Source organism: Ursus arctos, unplaced genomic scaffold (assembly GCF_023065955.2).
Source record: "Ursus arctos isolate Adak ecotype North America unplaced genomic scaffold, UrsArc2.0 scaffold_25, whole genome shotgun sequence".
NCBI classification, from domain to species: domain Eukaryota; kingdom Metazoa; phylum Chordata; class Mammalia; order Carnivora; family Ursidae; genus Ursus; species Ursus arctos.
Genome location: NW_026622930.1, coordinates 31057858 through 31077915, shown reverse-complemented (window position 1 = coordinate 31077915; position 20058 = coordinate 31057858). Strand labels below are relative to the sequence as shown.

Below are 20058 nucleotides of genomic sequence, written 5' to 3'. Positions count from 1 at the left end.
AATTACCACATGATCCAGCAATTACACTTCAAGGTAAATATACAAAAGAATTGAAAGAGGATCAGTAAGACATATTTGTACACCTATGTTCATAGCAGCACTATCACCCTAGCCAAGAGGTGGAAGCAACCCAGTGTCCATCAACAGATGAATGTATTAAAAAAATGTAGCATATACATACAATGGAATATTATTCAGCCTTAAAAAGGAAGGAAATTCTGACTTGTGCTACGACATGGATGAATCTTGAACATGCTAAGTGAAATAAGCCAATCACAAAAAGACAAATACTGTATGATTCCACTCATGAGGTACCTAGAGTAGTCACATTCATAGAGACAGAAAGTAGAATGATAGTTGCCAAGGACTGGGGGAAGGGAGGAATGGAGAGCTGCTGTTTAATGGGTATGGAGTTTCAGTTTGGGAAGATGAAAAACTTCTGGAGATGCATGGTGGAGACGGTTACATTATGATGTGAATATACTTAATACTACTAAAGTATACACTTTTTTAAAAAGTTTCCTTAATACAAGAAGAAGAAAAGAAAAAGTTAATCCTCATTGCCCTGACTTCAGGATTTATCCACCAACTCCCTGCAGTTTATGATACCTTCTTCATAGGAAGTTAGGAAGCTGGAATTCAGCAACCCAAGGGCTTTCCTCTCAAACCTGTTCACAGAACCACCTACTAGTTAGGGGAAAAGATTCCTTGTTTACATACTAACCAAGCACGTATGTGCCAGGTACTCTGGGACTTATGAAGACATGTAAGGTATAGCTGGGTTCCCAAGGAGCTTCAGGTAGAAAATACACATGTAGGTACACGACTACCATGCCAGGAAGCAGAAATCGCTCGGTGCCACAATGACAAGTAAGATGCCTGGTAATTCATAAAGAGGAAAAGCAAGACAGATTGGAGCACTGAGCTGACCTTGGGTAAAGACGTAAAAAAGGTGAAAGGAAGGGGAAAAGGGAAAGTAATGGGTGCTGTTTCAGCAGAAACAGGAAGGATGGCATAGCTCAGTTCTGGATACCCTGCTCATATCCCTCAGGCCTTACTGCTTCATATACTCTACCTCGCTGCCGACTGCCGGTATGGAAACCAAAGCCTAGGAGATTGCAGGCTGCTCTGGTAAATGAACACTTCTTGGAAGCAGCACTCAACTAATGCCTGATGGAAGTTGGTGTATCATAGTCCAGCTTTCTTGTTCCCAGGTGGAATAACTCTGAAGTGTGTGCTCAATACTCTCTCCTCTCAGGATCAAGCTCCAACTGCCCACAGCTGTTGCTGGCTCACTAAATCACCCTTCCTTTCCCTAGTCTACTCCCCCACTCCTCTAGTATTTCTTTTTTTTTCCTTCTTTTTTTAAAGATTTTTTATTTATTTATTCGACAGAGACAGAGACAGCCAGCGAGAGAGGGAACACAAGCAGGGGGAGTGGGAGAGGAAGAAGCAGGCTCATAGCGGAGGAGCCTGATGTGGGGCTCGATCCCACAACCCCGGGATCACGCCCTGAGCCGAAGGCAGACGCTTAACCGCTGTGCCACCCAGGCACCCCCTAGTATTTCTTACATTTCCAAATTAACCATGTGCACCTGAAACTTGAACCCAAAATAAGACACATGGGGAGAGAGAACATAAGAGAACTATCCGCTAATTATTTATATATATATAAATATATATATACAAATATATATATATATTATACTTTACTTATTACTCAACATCTCATTTCATGTTCTATGTTTAAAAGAGGTTATAAAACTTCATACAGAATTCCTGTTACCCTGTCCCCTCCCATACCTTTCTCAAACTAAACAAACAAAAAATAAATATTAAAAGAAAGTGGGGGGAAAAAAGTGAGACAGGCTGGGCTTATCAGAGGTTTACTATTTCATAGCGAAGGATCAGTGCTTTCCTATTGCTTAGCTATTCAGCAGGGAAAGTCATGAAAAGGTAAAAGGGGACTCCCAGACAGAATGCTGACTCAGAAGACTGCCTTAGAAGGAAGAAAACTCCCACAGAGTAAAGGCCTCTGGGATTTAATATGACAGCTCCTAAAATATGTAGAAAATGCACACCATGTACAGGCTTCCCCTCAGGGATGACGGCAGTTCCTGACCCTCTCTTCCTCTTGGAACCATCACAAGGGAACGGCTGGGGATGATTTCCAAGGCGGGGGTCTTGACCCACTGCCGTCTAGTCAGACCGTTTAAGTGTTCACACACACTGGAATCACAAAACTGCCCTGGAATTCATTTATGGCATTTCATGGTTGTCTGCTGGGCCCCTTCCAGCATTAAAAGTTGGCTGCCTGGGATACTGCTGACTGTGGGAGACTGAAATAAAAATGAGTTCATCCTTTATTCATTAAACAAATATTTATCCAATGTCTACTATGTATTGGGCACTGTTCCAAGGAAAGAAATACGGAATTGATCAAAGAAAGATGCTGTCCCTGCCCTCATGAAGCTTCTTATATTTTACTGGGTGGGGTGAGAAAAAATTACATGCACATGTAATGTGAGAGGACACTGGATAAAGGAAAAAAAGAATATATATGTGTGTCTGATGGTGCCAAGTGTTATAAAGAAAAATTAAATAGGAGATTAGGACATATATAGGGTGCTGGGGGTTGGCTATTTCTGTCTTACATAGACTGATCACATAAGGCCTCTCTGATAACACGGCATTTTGAGCAGAGCTCAAATGAGGGAACAAGTTGTTTGAATATCTGGGAGAAGAGTCCTCCAGGAGAGGGGGCAGAGTTCTGGGCTAATTTAAAATGTAAGATAGCCAAAAGAGCTCTTTTGTCTTTCTCTTTCTTTCTTTCTTTTCTTTTTTTTTTTTAAGCTTTGCAAAAACAAAGATTATTTCAAGCAGGCTGACTGCAGAGATATGTTTAACATTATCAGAGCAGCTGGAAATGTTCCCCTCTTCTAAGGGTGTATTGGAAGGGCCCATGTCCTCCTAAAGTCAGGTTGGAGCCTCCGACTGAGGCCCTGCTAAAAGAGGGTGCTCAAGAGGACAACTGGGGCACTGCTAGTCTTGACTGGCCGCCTCACAGATATTTAAATATTTCCTGTGGGATGCAAGGAAAAAAGAGCAAGAGAACAAAGACCAAATAGTGCCAACACCATCACTACCAATAGAAACCCAAACTGCATAATTATATCCAAATTTAGAAACACAGTAATTATTTGAATTAACCAGAAAACTGAACTTCACCTCAAGTGGTGGAACTGAAAGTACAGGTTTCTCTTTCTTTTCCTTTTTACTTTGATATCTAATTTCAAATAGTCTCTGCATATTTTTACCCAGGGAATCTGGTGTTGAATCTGAAGCTGACCTGGAGTAAAGGCTTCTGGCCTACATAACAGAATGGTTCAGCAGCAGATAACCCTTTAAAAACAGGTAAGCAACAGAAACAACAGAAAAAATGGTTGCCCCAAATTCTGACATTTAACATTTTTACTTCCTCTCATGATGGAGGACTTTACAAGCAAAATTCACATTTAAGGGGCGCCTGGGTGGCACAGCGGTTAAGCGCCTGCCTTCGGCTCAGGGCGTGATCCCGGCGCTGTGGGATGGAGCCCCACGTCAGGCTCCTCTGCTATGAGCCTGCTTCTCCCTCTCCCACTCCCCCTGCTTGTGTTCCCTCTCTCACTGGCTGTCTCTATCTCTGTCAAATAAATAAATAAAATCTTTAAAAAAAAATTCACATTTAAAACACGACCATGAAAAAACGTAGATTGTTGTTCAGTTTTAGAAAAGCAAAAACTAAACAAGGTGATATTAAGTTTATCACCAAGTGTGACACGAATATAAAGAATTACCTTCTCTTAGGTCTTTTCTTTGACTTTATTCTAAACAATGTGGGGGGTAAATGAAAAATTAAAAACTCGCTCATACGAATCTTTTATCTTATATCCTAACTGAGATGAATAGGTCAGGGCTCCAAAGAAGGAGAAAAACATTTTAGATAATCTATTATCTAGGCAATTAAAGTCCCATTTCCCAAAATGCTCTAGATTACGGGGAGGGGGGCCCGCGGGGAGGTGGGAGACCCACAGGCTAGTTCAAATCAGAGAGTGGGAGATGTACTTAATTTTAATTTGGCTTTATAAGATGGGTGACACCAATGCAAAAATGAGCATTAAGCTGTGTGGATCCGTATCACCCACAATCCTTCCCAGCTGGCAATGAAAGTTAAAGTCTTGCTACACTCTGACCCATCTCGCTGTTCATTCATCCTATAGTCCCAAGACGACAGCCTGTTTACTACTCATCTCGATGCAGCCTAGTCATTCTGAGTAGAGGTAACCTGAGGCCAGTGCATTTTACCTAATCCTTTTATCTAATCCACTGTCAGTATGGAGTATTAACTTGGTCAAGCAGAGGGACACAACAGCTGTTCTTCTCAATAGATTTTTAAGGAACCACCATCATCAAACGAAAAAAAGATGACTGCATTAGCACTCTGTCACTGTCTCATTTGCCCACGTATTCTTGTCAATCCATTAACCTTTATAGAAAATAGCCATTCACCTAACACTTCCTACTCTCTGGTAGGCTGCTGCAATGCCCAGCGTCCCCTCCAGGAACTCCTGCCCCTTTCACCTCTTACATTCTCCAATTACACAAGCTCTGAGCAAGACCTTTTTCTATCTGCAAAGGCATTTTGTTAGCTGAATACCCAGAGAAGTCCATACCTCTAAATACAGACACCACCTTTATAGAGTCACCCAAGTCACAAGAAATTTTTAGTAACTTGAAGGTTCAAAGAGGGACCTAAGCATGGTCTGGCCTGCCACGGCAAAACTGACTACTAAACAGAAGCTTCTTAGAAGAAAATAGAAAAACAAAAAACAAAACACAAAACAAAAAAAACCAAACCCAAATTTATTAGCCATCTTCTAGCAAAGCAATTATTTCTCTTTCCCTAACACCTTTATTTAAACATGTTACAGATAACCCTACCAACAATATTCTAAGGCCTCACAGGGCTTAGAAACATAGATATAAACAAACACTGCCCCCTTCTTCCCACCCAAAATCCACATTAAAAAGAGGAAAATGTTCTACACAGCAGGAGGGATAGGCCATCACCCGATATGCTCCAAGAATAACCCATTAATGTCTTAACAGGCCTTTTGCTAATAGAAAAATCTCTTTCTGCTCCATTTCTAAGTGTATGTGTATGTATGTGTGTGTGCCTGTGTGTTTGCACAGCATGTGATATTTCTATACATCTGCTGATAACGAAGGGAACATATCAATCAGTTACTATTCACTGAGTACTGATCACCTTACACAGTTTTCTTCAAGGCTCCTTCGAGAGTAATTGATTAATTAGTCTCTAGTAAATGGCATGCCCGTCTAATTAACTGTATTGACTAGGACAGAAAAACCAGATGGCTCTTCTAGCCTAGATCAGTAACAGCAGAGAGACTGCTATTTAAATCTTACTTCTCCCTGACCTTTTGTCAGAAAGGGAAAAAAATGTGATTGAACAATTTCATGATGTACTCTTTCGAAGATGATTTCCAGAAAAAGGTTTGCAATTGGTATATAATATTTGTTATCATTTACACCCAGTACCTGCCACAAATGCCATCCAAATCAATCAGAGCAATTTTGCTTTGGAAATGGCCAAAGCCATAGGTTTATTTTATCTAATTTGTGGTAGGAGAAATGGAATTCCCTTGCCTCCCAACCAAAGAATACAAATATGCATACCCATAAGACTATCACTATTTTTTGCTCATGTAAAGTTACATGACTCTTGCTTCTTTGGACCACTTGCCATTTCGGCTCCATTAGGCCTCTGGAATTCCTTGGTTTATTAAAATAGCCAAGTAGGAAAAATTCTATTAATAAAGAAGTGTTCCATAAAGACAGCCAATAATAGTCAAATAATCAGTAGGGAAGAAATGTAAAAATGCTCTAAATCTCCAACAGCTGCTTGTAACAAAGTAGCCTGCATTACTTAAAGATGAATTTTTATTTGGCAAAACTCTTTTGGAAAACTGGGCAAGATGACGGGCAATCAACCCAATGGCCTTCAGCACTGATCTCTACTCTGTGGGCCTCGGTTGCTGCATGGGGGCCTGGGCAGTGGAGAGATGGCATCATTCATTTCAGTCTGCATGTGAGTATTTACACTCTTCATTCAAGCAGGGGTCTCCTACCACTCAGAGTAAGAAATTTTACTTTCCTTTTTCTCCAAAGTCTGAAGACACCTGAAAGAGAGGCAAAGGTACTGAAAGTAAAATTTCTAAGGAAGATAGGGCAAGTAGAGCAGGAAAGGTTATACTCTGTTCCCTTCATGAATATCTACCAGCAATCTCCTAGTAGAGTCCAGCCTCCAAGCCAGGAACTGTACATTAAAGGAGAACTGTCATGATGTGTCACTAGATCATATCAATTCCTTTTGTTCCTACGAAGAAATCAGCTCACCTGCATTCCTTCTCAGCTAAATACTTATAAACCAGACCATATCTAGCAGGCCTGCTATAGTCCAGAACCTTTCAAGCTTTAAAGCTCTAAAAATGCATCAGTAAATGAACTAAAAGAGCTAATCCATGGGTAAAAACTTATTTCGGGATTTCTAACACCTCAAACCTCTAGGTTTCAGCAATTCCATAAACTCTTTAATTTTACATGCAAAATGATGTGTGTATGTCCATTTTCCTGAAATAAGTGTTCATAGCTTTTAGATCTTCAAAAAGGTTCAAGATTCCAAAAGAGTTATACATGGCTGATTTAATAAGCTATTTTCATGCTACCTCCTCTCTATAAAATAAAAACCTCTAAATAATTCACCTAAATAATATATACAAGAAGGAATTCCTCTTCCTCATTAGCCCATGGAAGATGCTACCAACACTTGCTCTGTAGAACCCAGGTGGCAGCATGTCTATGAGGAAGAGAGGAGAGCACAATCACAAGCAAGAGACTGAGTCTAGTCCTCCTTCTATGACCGATGACATCTGCTGTTTCAAACACTATAGTCCTCAGCTTTGCATTGGGGTGAAATCTGTCACTGGGAGGATTCAACATGAAATGAAAGTGCTTCAGAAGCTAAAGGGCTAAAAATATACAAGACAGAAAAGAAAGATGAGGAGAAGAAAATATTAGCCTCAAGTTGCACAAAGCAGGTCAAAGGATGGACCCCAAGAGTATGCCTTTATTTCAGATAAAGGAGAACATATGGAATGCCACACCCGCCATGAGCTTCATCAGAGGTACATGGAGTTATAAAAACAGCAAAGTTATAACTTTACATGCTTCACTGGCCCGGAGCACACTTACTGGTCGATGCCTGCACCTCCGCTATACTCATATAATGTCAACACAGAAAGGCTGAGTGATGATGTAATGTCTGAGGCCAGGCCACGTATTCAAGGCCATTTTGTTGGACTCACAGGGAATAAGTCAGCTCTTCTCTCCAGGGGATGAGTTAGGATGATTTCATTCTCACCATTTTGGGGACCCTGACATCTATCAAGTTTAAAAAAAAAGGCCTGTGTAAGTGATCCAAGTGTTCAGACACTCCAATGCTCAGCCCTTTCGAGAAAATATTTATCATACTTTCCCTTTCCTTTCCCATCCCATTTTCAGCAAGGGGTAGGAACTATAAGGCCAGGCTTTAGGTAAGACCAAAGCAAAAAAAGATTTAAAAATTACCACACCAAGGCGGCCTGGGTGGCTCAGTGGGTTAAGCATCTGCCTTCGGCTCAGGTCAGGATCCCAGGGTCCAGGGATCGAGCCTTGTGTCGGGCTCCCTGCTCAGTGGGGAGCCTGCTTCTCCCTCTGCCCACCGCTCCCCCTGCTTGTGCGCTCACTCTCTCACTCTCTCTCTGACAAATAAATAAATAAAATCTAAAAAAAGAAAAAAAATTACCACATTGTCCATTTCCAGGCTACCTATACCTGTTAGCCTGAAAGACTTACTTCCCAGAAGCCTGAGCTCTGCTGGACTTTCACAATGTAGGGCAAGAACCATTTAAGGAATTGCGAAAGAAAGAGAACAAAAGCCGAGTGCTGCCTTACAAGTGTGTGCCAGAAGAGCTAGCAGGTGGAAAATTGGCCTTCTTTTTTAACCCTGTTAAGAGACTGGCTCACTGAGTATGTGGAGGGGAGTGTGAAGCTTGGGAGACAGAATGTACCCAGTCAGGCTTCAGGGAGAAAAGGAAAAACAAAAAATCCAAGTGCGATGGTGATAGCAAGGAGTGCCCTTGGATTCAGGCAGCCTCCAGAGGAAGGAGTGCTATTTTACTGTAAGACTTTTTTTTTTTTTTAAGATTTTATTTATTTCAGAGAGAGAGAGAGCACAAGAGGGGGAGACAGGCAGAGGGAGAGGGAGAAGTAGACTCCCTGCTGAGCAGGGAGCCTGACATGGGGCTCAAACCCAGGACCCCAAGATCATGACCTGAGCCGAAGTCAGATGCTTAAATGACTGAGCCACCCAGGCGCCCCGGCTGCAAGATTCCTCACCATACTTTAAGACTAGAAGGTGGGCTGGTTTAAAAAAAAAAAAAAAGTTCAAGGCCGTATTTGGGCTAATTGTTTCTGTTGATGTTCAGCCAATCTGATGTCACTTATGCCACCTTATCTGATGGCAGAAGTTACTAAACTTGAATAATTAAAAGATTGTACTAGAAATAAACAAACTACATATTTTTGGCCAAAAGTAGGGAAGAGAGATTGTATAGAGGGCTTTCAATGAAAATCTTGGGGCCCCTGGCTGGCTCAGTCAGAAGAATGTGCAACTCCTGATCTCAGGGTCAGGAGTTCGAACCCCGCATTGGGTGTAGAGATTACTTTAAACTAAAAAAAAAATACAAGGAAAAAAAGAGAAAATTTCAAAGAGGTTATTATCTGGCAGTCATGTATCTTTTTTCTTTTTTAAAGGTTTTATTTATTTGAGAGAGAGAGAGCGTGAGCATGAGCAGGGGGGAGGGGCAGAGGGAGAGGGAGAAGCTGAGTCCCCACTGAGCGGGGAGTGGTGGTCATGTGTCTACCACAGCATCTGGCACACAGCAGATGCTCAGTAAATATCTGCTTTTTACTGTAAAGATGGGTGGAAAGGGAGGCATGAAGTAAGGGTCCAGCAGGAGACAGGAAAAAGAAGCCTGTCTCCACTCACCTATGAATTAGCGACAGACCAAGAAACTAAACACAAGAGAAAAATATCCTGCTGAAGCACGGAGGTTTCAAACTGGTGGCTTCTAATGCAGAATAGGTATGATGTACAGATTTATTTTACCCATACAATAAGGTATTAATCTGCTGTGGTATTTAAAAAAATCAGGAGATTTTACACTAAAATCTTGATTTTTGGCTTCCCTTGAAAAAACCCAGAGACCCTCATGGCAATGATGAGCTGAAGCTGAGTCAAAGCTTAATTTAGATGGGATTCATTCATGTTTAGATGGCGTGGGATCTCTATCATGGGCCCCAGTCGCCACCACCCCCACTGATGACTTCTAACTCAATTCACTCATTTTTGCTGCTAGCCTTGCTTCTGCTGGCATCAAGTTGTAGAGTGAAAAGGGCCGTAACATGACTCTGGATCTCGTGGTTGTGAGTTTGAGCCTCCCACCCGGCCCCATTGGGTACAGAGATTACTTAAAAATAAAATCTTAAAAAGAAAAAGAAAAGGGCTCTACTGAGATCTCAAAAACTTGTGTTCTAGTCCTGGCTCAGCTGCAAACATGTATATGTGTTTTTTTTTGTTTTTTTTTTTAAAGATTTCATTCATTTATTTGACAGAGAGAGAGACAGCCAGCAGGAGAGGGAACACAAGCAGGGGCAGTGGGAGAGGAAGAAGCAGGCTCCTCCCAGGCTCCACCCCCGATGCGTGGCTCGAGCCCAGGACCTTGGGATCATGCCCTGAGCCTAAGGCTGATGCTTAACGACTGAGCCACACAGGCGCCCCTGCAAACAAGTATACGTCTTGACTTACGTCCCCAACAGCTCTGAGCCTCAGTTTTCTCATCTAGAAAAGGAAGGTTATATAAAATCATCTGTAATAGCTCTATAATTAGAATTCATCTACAACGGTGGGGCTGAGCATAGGGGAAACACAAAGTAGGCTCAGCCTATTTCACACTCTATTCCCTCAGTCCAATTTCTTGAAATGTTAATTTCATTTTGAGACTGAAGAAGTACCTAGTGAACCTAGGATAGTCTAAAAGGAAGTACAGGCTCTCTGGCACAGTACTGGGGTCCATTTGTGTGGAAAGACTAATCTCACTATAATTAAAAGCCAGAAGACTGTCTCAGATAGATCACTTAGTGTCTTTCTTGACCATGTTCATTCCTATTATGGAAACTCTCAGATGCCTCTCTGGGATGGTTACCCAGCCTATGACTAAATGAAGAGTTCCAGAGCACAGGGCCTCCAGCTATGGGCGTTCTCGAAGCATACAAGAACAAGAGCAAATATAAAGACCAATATAAGGAAAGAGTAGGCTTTGGAATTTGAAAGCAGCAAAAAAGATCCTGTCTGGACTAGTCAAAGAATATACATGTCAGTGCTGCAGATCATACTGTAACCGCGGCAGCTGCTGCTTTAGCTCTGAGTGTGGAAAGTCAGAGCCTATAAATCACCTCTGAGATACATGTTCTAGCAATGAGACAGTAAGTTTGGCCTCCTGGACAGCACTTAGAAAGTATAAGCTCAGTAGATTAGTCTCACTGAAAATCTATTACTTAATTCATCCTCATAAAGCCCCTGGAAGTTGAGCGGGAAAAAATGGTACTTCTCAATTCTGATTTATAGAGAAGCTTTAGGCCTCAAAAGCTAAAAACCACACATTGACCAAAGTATTCAAGATTCACTTCAACAAATATTGTGCTCTTACTGTGTGGAGACAAGGCAATGATAATTAGCCACATTTCATTTCTTAGTCCCGAAGGAGTGAACAAAATAGCCTAACATAAAATCTCTGTACTTCCTATTCCCTAGGTTATACACTTCTGATAATCTCTACAAGGACTACGAACAAACTTGAAAGACTTTACCTCTGAAATGGATCCAAAGTTAGATTCAATGACTCTGCATCCTCCTTCATAGAAAACCACATATCCCAACCAAAAAGCAATCTAGTTTGTCAGAGAGGATACAGTACCCATAGACTTTTCCCATAGGATAAAAAAATCACACATAAGGGGCACCTGGCTGATTCAGTTTCAAGAGCATATGACTCTTGATCTCAGGGTCATGAGTTCAAGACCCATGTTGGGTATAGAGATTACTTAAATATTTAAAAAAACACACACAAATAATAAATTTGTCAAATCCAAATAGAAAAAAAATCAAAAGCCATTCAATGTTTTCATCATTACATATAACCTTAAAGACAAAAACAACTCCATCTTTTCAATGTACATAACCAGGACAATCACAAAATACCTACTCTGGGTCTGTCTGTGGCAATACCTGCCCCAGTGTATCTGGGCAAAATGGGTATTATAATCCAGGTCAGAGGTTCTCAATCAGGGGCAATTTCCCCCTGTCTAGAGACATTTTTGGTTGTCTGGGGGAAGACTAGGGAGACATCACTGGCATCCAGCAGGGACCAGCCAGGGATGCTACTAACTATCCTGTAATGCATAAGAGAACCCTGCAAAACAAAGAATTATTCAGCCAAACAGGTAGAGAAACCATGGGCTGGGTGTTCTACATATTGGCTAGCGGCCTATATTCAGGGTCTTTTAAGGGCTCCATGCAGACAGGAACTGAAAGAAAAGTAACATCTATTTTCCTTTACATCTTTCACCTTTCTCTCAGCCCCTGTGTTTCCAGTAATAAAGCCTAATAAACCATTACATTTAGTGCTTGCTTTTTATTGGTCATTGAAATAAGAATCACATGCACAAGAAAGTGACAGATGATGGAAAATCAAGGAAGCAAGGAAGGCAAGGAAGAAAGGCAAGAAGAAAGGAAGGAAGGGAGAAAGGGAGGGAGAGGTTTGGTTGTCATTCCCACATCTAAGTGAAGCTAAGTCAACCAATCTGAAGAGTACAACGATCTGTTCTGTTGTGAGCCTGATCACGTCTAGAAACTGCTTCTTCCCACCCAAGAAACAAACAGCCTGTAAACACGAAGTCATTCAGGCATTATGGCCTCTTCAAGGAGACATTGATTATAAAACTGAGGCCACCTAGTGTTTCCCGTGTGGATCACAGCGAAGTAGGCCCTAGGACTCTGCCTTCAACATAAATTCTCAATTCAGATGTATATTCTCTGTTTACAAAAGGAACATCCCTAGTCTAGATAACTTAAAAGATATTTTCAGTTTCTTTAACATTTAACTCAATTCAACAAGCATTTATCGGGCTCCTACTTCATATACTAGTCTTTAAGCTCTGACGTTGGGGAGCATGTAGCAATTGCAGTCTAGGAAGAAAACCCCTAGGTTCTGCCTTCAAAGAGCAGGGTCTTCACACGTTCCCCAAGAACTGTTTCTTTTATGTTCCTTGCCCACAAATAACTCTAAAGAGGTGAGTACAGCATGTGAGAGTTATATGTTAAAGATGATGATGAGCCCAAAGAGAACATGAAGCACTAGCAAGAGACTAAGGTCTCTCTCCTTCCAATCTAGATGTGAAATAGCACAAGATTTGTTCTGTTTGAGAAGGAAAAAAAAAATCTATTTGTTTATTTGACCAATGCTTCTTTATATTTGTCTTTACTCAGCTTGATTACTGAGATCAGTCTAACTGGTCCACTCACTGACACCCACTTCAGAACGTCTATGGCCAAGACAGGTGCAAGAATGCCAAGCATGTTTTTAAACTGCAGCTCTAAGTCCACATCAGTATCTCAATTCCCAGTGAGACTGTGAAAAGGCTGGAAACACAGCTTGGGTTCTCCTTCCCAGATGTGATGCTGGCAATAAAAAGTAAAAGAGTCAGCATCTGGCTTCCTCTCAAACAAAGCTGCTCAGCCCATCTCATCCAAAAAAAAGATGCCATCCCAAGGGGCCATTCAGGATATGTGTCTCTTGGATGGTACTTAGGGTGTTTCATTCATCATTGTGTTTTACTGATACACACACACACACAAAATCTCTCTTTTTTTGGCAGGCTGATTTTCCATGGACTCCCTCCTTTCTTTTGAAATGACACATTCTTAGAACCTTAAAGTCTGTTCACAAACCTGGCAAAGCTAGGTTGCTCAGAACTATACTGTGGCCAGCCTTGGTTCATGGTGTGTGCCTCATATTACTTAATGGCAGCTCTGATGAAGAAACTCACTATTATGTTAGAATGTCCACAGACACCTGTGCCTCAATTGTTTCTACCTGACATGATGCTAAAGAAAATAGAGACCAGCACAGAAGGAGCAACCAGAGAGGAAAGCATGAATGTGGGATGCAGGAGACAGAGGGCACCTACCTGGTCACGATCCCCTGCAAAGCAGCAACTTTTCATGGTGCAAGAGTTGAAGTAACCCTGATTGTCAAACTGGAACACAGGCAGGCGGGAGTGGATGTCATAGAGTACAGGGGGCAGGCGACGCCTCAGAGCCAGGAGCTGGGTGCCGTTGCTGTTGAATCGCACGCTCATGGCACTCTGGAGGGATAGGTTGCCACCATAGCGCAGGAGAGAACTGGAAGGCAGGAAGCAGAGGGATTGGGCATGAGGCAGGCTGGACAAGAGTCTGCAAAATGACCACATTTACTTCTTCCCAAAATGTGTCCAGAATCTCCTGTCAGGCTTGTACATCTGAAAGGTATTTCTATTCAGTAGGCTAGAAGGTAACAATGGGGTAAGAGTGGCTCCTTGATTTCATTAGAGCAAGTTATTTAACCTATCAGTTCTCTTTTCAATCTCCAAAAGGTGAATTACCAGTAAATTTACGGGAAATAAAGAACAAAAGCATCACGAAAGAAGAGACATATGAAAATGATGAGTTATTTCATTTGCCTAAGCTAACTACATAATCAAGTGGATACTCACCAAGTCCCTGCGAGGTAAGTCGTGTTCACTCTAACTGGCTAATCATGGATGAGATTTAAGGGACATATTTATCCTTGTATTAGAGATACAAAGCACATCAGCAAGAAAAACAGATACTTTACTGTTTTATTATGGATTTTTTTTTTTTTAACAATAATCATTTTATTACTGGGGCGCCCAGAGGGCTCAGCCTGTTAAGCATCTGACTTCAGCTCAGGTCATGATCCTGGGGTCCTGGGATCAAGCCCCTTGTCAGGCTCCCTGCTCAGAGGGGAGTCTGCTTGTTCCTCTGCCCCTCCCGCCACGTGCTCTCGTACACTCTCTCTCTCAAATGAATAAATAAAATCTTTTAAAAAATCATTTTATTACAGAATTTTTAATCTGTTCACAGAAACTTTATAGTCTATATGGCATAACTAGAAAGTAAATATTAAACAAAAAAATCCAATTTAAATGCACGGCAAGTAGTGTAACAATTAGAAAAGCAAGATGACTTGTTTTCCTGTACAATTCCCAACAAGCTGATACGTACTTCAGTTAATATATTTATGTAGCTTCACTAGGGAAAGTGATATGCTCTGGTGCATCTACTATTCTTCTGCAGTCCCATAATATTCCTAACATTAAAAAGAAACTCACAGTATGGTTCCAAATAATTTCTTTTGATGACTCAGAAGATACTTTCAATTTTACAGTGCACCAGGATGGCCATGAACATTACCAATTATATAGTACTAAGTAAAAAAGGGTGTGTATCTGCGTGTATATCTTTCAGTAACTGGTATCCTTGATTAGCTAGACTCTATTTTATTATGAAGGAATGAACTACTCACTGACCATATCATAACCAACTTCTTTTGTATTCTGGGTTCAATTCTTGGGGCACTGAATTACTGGTAGGAAAGTGAGGTTAAGTATATATACATTGGGGATGGTACAGAAATTCATTTCACTTCAAAACTACAAACTCATTTTGCCTCACACATTGTTGTCCTGGAAAGAAAATAGTCCTAGTAGTTTTAGGAAAAAAACGTTTATAAATTCTAGGGAATCAGAGAGCTGGAATGGGCCTTGAGAGACCTAAATTAGAGCCTGGCAGATTTATCTGAACATTTTTAAGGAAGAAGTTTTAATAGCATTTTACCAAGTGAAAACTTAAAGAGCTATATACTCCAGAAGAGATTTAATATTGAATGAAAACAACACATTTTCTTTTTTTGGCATGACAGTGATGGGTAAGATTAAGGGGACCAGAAAGGAGAAATCCCATGGGAAAAGGAGCCCCTGGAACCATGTGCAAAGGCAGCTGCCAACCTAGCCTAGTCATCAAAACCCTCCATACCCACACAAGCCCGTGTCAGTGCTGTGTTTTCCAGAGCAGTCTTCTCACTAGAGGGAGGAATGCTCTAATACTGCAGCTCCGAGAGGACACAGCCTTGGGGCAAAAGAGGCTTTCATCCTTTTAGGATTGAAATGAACGAAAAGAGAAAAGACTAGGAAACAGACCCTAGTACTCCAAACATCAAGGAGAAGGCTAGTAGCCCTGCAGAACCCAAGTCATAATATCTCTGCAGAGAAATGTTTGTATAATGGTCCTAAACAGAGGCCACGCTCACTCACATACGGAGCATGAAAGACGGGGCTGTTAGAGTACAGGCATTTCCTTTACAGGGTGCCCTAGCTGCCACAGGCATGTGGTGTTATCTAAACACTGAGTTCAAAAACAATGAGCGGCTTTCAATCCAACATCTGCATGGAGTGTACAAATAAACCACCATCTGTAGGACTGAAGAGGAGTTGGGGGTGGAAACAAGACTCAACAAAAAGAAACTTGGCCAGCCCCACCAGCAACAGCAGCAGGGGTTTGCATCAGCTCAGGCATCCCTGACAGGAAAGCTGGCGCCTCTGGCAAACGCCCTTTCCATGGGTTAACAGGAATTTCCTGTGCTGATTCTAGTCAGACCTGTAGAAGTCTGCCCAGGACAGGCATTAGGCCCATCCCACCCCCACCGGAGGCCCCTGACCTTTGTCAGCATTCTAGCCACTCCACAGAGGTCTGTCTGTGGGCTCTAGGAGAGTCACGAACTTCTCTTGCCTGGGCTGCTGGGCAGGGAACTCTTTTCTCTCACGCAGAGGGTAGGTATGGAGAACTCGCTCCTACAATGTTCAGGGGTGCTATCTAAAGAGCAGCAGCTGCTAAAACGGAATACTTCATGTTTGGGCACAAAATTCAATTCCTTCCAGAGGGCAGAATGATACCTGAAATCCAGAGAGTGAACTATGCTAACCCTGATTTCTCAGCAGGGGTTCTACAGCTGGCTCTTCCAGATGAGAATGGTAAGGATGATCTAGTTCATTAGGAAGAAAAAACTTAGAAGCAGTTTGCCCTCACAGTCAAGATATAAAGATTATGTCAAAGATGCTGTAGTTCAAGGTTCCAAGTGTAATGTGCCTGAGAAATCATCTGGACTCTTTAAAAATGTGGATTCTCTGGATCCACCCCCAGATATTCTAATTCAATCTGGGAAGTGGGCCCAGGAATCTGAATTTAACAACCCCAATTAATTCTGATGCAAGTGACTTTCAAACCACTTTGAGAAACATGGTTCCATTTTGGAATTTGGGGGGAGAGGAAGCAGGAAAAGAAGGGAGAGTGGGGTCAGGGGGAAAACGAGGTGGAGAGAAGGCAGATTACCAGAGGTTCAACAAAAAGCCAACCACACAATATGGCACTTTTTTTTAAATAATAATTTAATCAATTTATTTATTTTTTTTGTGGATATACTAATTTTATTTTTTTAATGTTTTTTTATTATATTATGTTAGTCACCATACAGTAATATGGCACTTTTTATAGCCCCACGTCCATTAGCAGAAAGGACTCAGAGTTCCTCTCTACCAACAATGCCTGAAATGCCTTTTTCCTGTCATCAATACATCCCCTCTTGGAGAACTGCAGAAGACTGCCTCAATTTTGACTTGCTTTCTGAACTCTGATCTTGATAATGGAGATGTCACTATCCCCACTCTTCAGAGAAATGGCCACCACTACACACCCAGACAAGACAAGCAGTATTTTGAAAGAAGAAGCAACAAGTTAAAATGAGTTCAACTCAAAATATCCCTCTTTAGAAAAAGAAAAGCAATAAATCTATTCCAACCTATCTTCAACCAATGATTTGTCATAAAATGCAACAAGAATGGGGTAGGATGGGGCGCCTTGTTGGCTCAGTCGTTAAGCGTCTGCCTTCGGCTCAGGGCATGATCCCAGGGTCCTGGGATCGAGCCCCGCATCAGGCTCCCTGCTCTGCTGGGAGCCTGCTTCTTCCTCTCCCACTCCCCCCTGCTTGTGTTCCCTCTCTCGCTGGCTGTCTCGCTCTGTCAAATAAATAAATAAAATCTTAAAAAAAAAAAAAGAATGGGGTAGGAGGTAATCCAAGGGTCAGCATGTAAAAGATCCAGGACGAAAAGCAAAAGAACGACAGAACAACAGGAAAATATTTCTCACTAGTGTGGTCTCCTGGATTTTTCCTTTTTTGCTCCCTCCCACCCCCACTATTCAAATGGACTTCTTTATTGCTCTGGCAGAGTAAAAAGAACATTTTTTAAAGTACTTGGCCAAGGCTAAGGCCTTGGAATAGAAGAGAAACAGGCTAAGGCTGTTTCCAAGGAAAGTAACTAGGAATATCATGTTCAACACAAGACAGGGCATTGATAACATTTCCAAGATTAGATTCCATGAATCTAGATTTCCATAAATCCATAACTAAGTAATTCATCCAATGGTACCAACATGATTTACCAATGCCAACAGCATGAATTTCCTTACAGTTTCTAAGTGAAAGCTTCAATAACACCTGTGAAATGCACTGTTATTCCAAATCACAGACATCAGATCTGGTATTATACAACCACAGTGACAAAATCAAGGTTCTATATAGATGGCGGGGGAATCTCTTCCTCCCCTCCAGTTTCTGCTTTAGGATGGGATGACCTGTAAGGAATAAAGGACATTCTGTACTTGCACAACCCATAGAATATGACAAGTCCCAGAGAACACTAGAATTAGGTAGAAAGCGAACAAGTTCAGGGAATCACAGCCCATACCAATCCTATTTAAGTGTGTTCAGGGTCCCAATAATCCCTTAACCATTTTTTTAATGTGAGTTGGCAGGAGAACCTGGGCTTTCTCTTTTGCTCTTTCTAACATAATCCTCAGTTCCAAGACTGTAACGTCTCTAGAGGAAGTCAGAACTATCAGACAACTAGTATGAGAAAGATACATTGTGAAGTGTCTAAACGAACCCACTATCCTCAGAACATGATTCGCTGCCAAACCTCTCTGGCTTGAAATATAGATGTAGGTTCAGTGTCCCTGGTAAGATTTCCTTCCCTTCTTGAACATCCAGAAATTTAAGTCTGCCTGAAGGTGGCAGAAGGGCTTGATAAATTTCTGATAAAGAGATCTTTGGATAGGGGTGCCTAGCTGGCTCAGGCAGCAGAGCATGCAACTCTTGATCTCGTGGTTGTGGGTTTGAGCCCCACGGTGGGTACAGAGATTACTTAAAATCTTTTAAAAAAAGAGAGAGAAATCTTTAAATGGTCAATGGCATATCTAGTCCCTCCCTGAAGCAAATGTGGATGGCAGGCATTGCAGTGTTTCTAATCATCCTCTTCCAGAACAGGGACGTACCCAAAGTTGAAGTGATCTACAACCAAATTTTTGCACTTGGCCCAGAGATCCTAAAAGCCACACAGAACCAAACAAGATCTCAAAATAAATTAAGAGGCACTGACATAACCGTAAGCTTTGTTCTAGGACACTCATGAATTTCCCATAGAACTACGGACTCAATATTTAGTCATCTCAATTCATCAGATGGCCTGGCTTATTCAGAATCCCCCCTCATCCTAAGCTGCAGAAAATAGAGAGGGGTTTCGTAAGCAGCCATTTAATCTTCACCTTACAACTACTCCTGGTCCTACCTTCTGACAGATTTTACATTAGCATCAGCCCTGACCTCACGGTGAATAAAACTAGGGAGGGAACGTTTAATGAACAGTGGTTGGCAAGAGGCAGGAAAAAGCAAGGGGAAGACGGAGGTCAAGATGGCAGTTGCTACAGCAACGGTAACAGTGCTGCAGGAGGGGGCGGGAATATATGCAGGTAAACAGGCAGTTCCTGACGGCAGGAAACTGGGGTGGGTGCACTGACTGTTAGGGTGCAAGACCACAAAGCTGGAGGAATGTTAAAGAGGAAAGAGGCAAAGTCTAGAAAAAATCCTAAGCAAAAGAGGGTCTGCAAACAAAAATCACAATTTGTTACCTTCTTGGAAGAACTCCTATGCAAACAGTTGAAAACAAGAGACTAGAGGAATGCAAAGGAAAGGGAGAAAAGGCTAAACTGCTGACTGATGAGACACAAAACAGGAAGCCAGCCTGTTTCTCACAGGAGCCACTCACTGAGAATGTATCCAAACACCAAAGTCCCCTCTAGCTGGCAGTAACAGAAGTGTCTTAGAATAATGGCTTTGAAACTTGTGTTATAGCAACCCTTTGTAAAGTACATTTTATACTGCATCCCAGTACACCCACATTTTTTAGCATAAATTCATTAAACAATGCTTACCACCTACTATAATGCTATGCGCACTGATTTTCTATTCTATATTTTTTTACTTAATAAATACTTGTGACCATCTAAATTGATTTCATGGCCCACAGAATTGTTGAAAGAGCTTCCTACCTTAGCCTCCTTGCTTCCACTCTTGGCCCGTGCTTCATTTATCTTGAATAACACAGCCAGAACGATGCTGAACCATGAGTCAGAACACATCATTTCTTTGCTAAAGATCCTCCAGTGGCTCCCCACTTATACCAGAGTAAAAACCAAATTCCTTACAACACCAATAAAGCCCTAGACAACCACCTCCTGATCCCGGTATCTCTGGCCCACCTCCTAGCACTCTTCTTACCTTACTTACTTCAACCACATGATGCCTCCTTACTGATCCTAGAACGAGTCAAGCATGCTTCTGCTTCAGGGTCTGCATTTACAGATTCTGCAGTCCAGAATGTTCCCCT

General features: G+C 41.7%; 1 protein-coding gene across 3 annotated transcripts in view; it reads right to left on the bottom strand.

Moving 5' to 3' along the window:
- The window catches only part of DCAF5 (DDB1 and CUL4 associated factor 5), a 94255-nt gene that overhangs the window by 31468 nt on the left and 42729 nt on the right, over positions 1 to 20058 (bottom strand). For all 3 annotated transcript variants that reach the window (XM_026519661.4, XM_026519659.4, XM_026519660.4), the window contains exon 6: positions 13411 to 13624. In XM_026519661.4, the coding sequence (XP_026375446.1) occupies positions 13411 to 13624 (214 nt within the window). The remainder of the gene's footprint in view (positions 1 to 13410; positions 13625 to 20058) is intronic.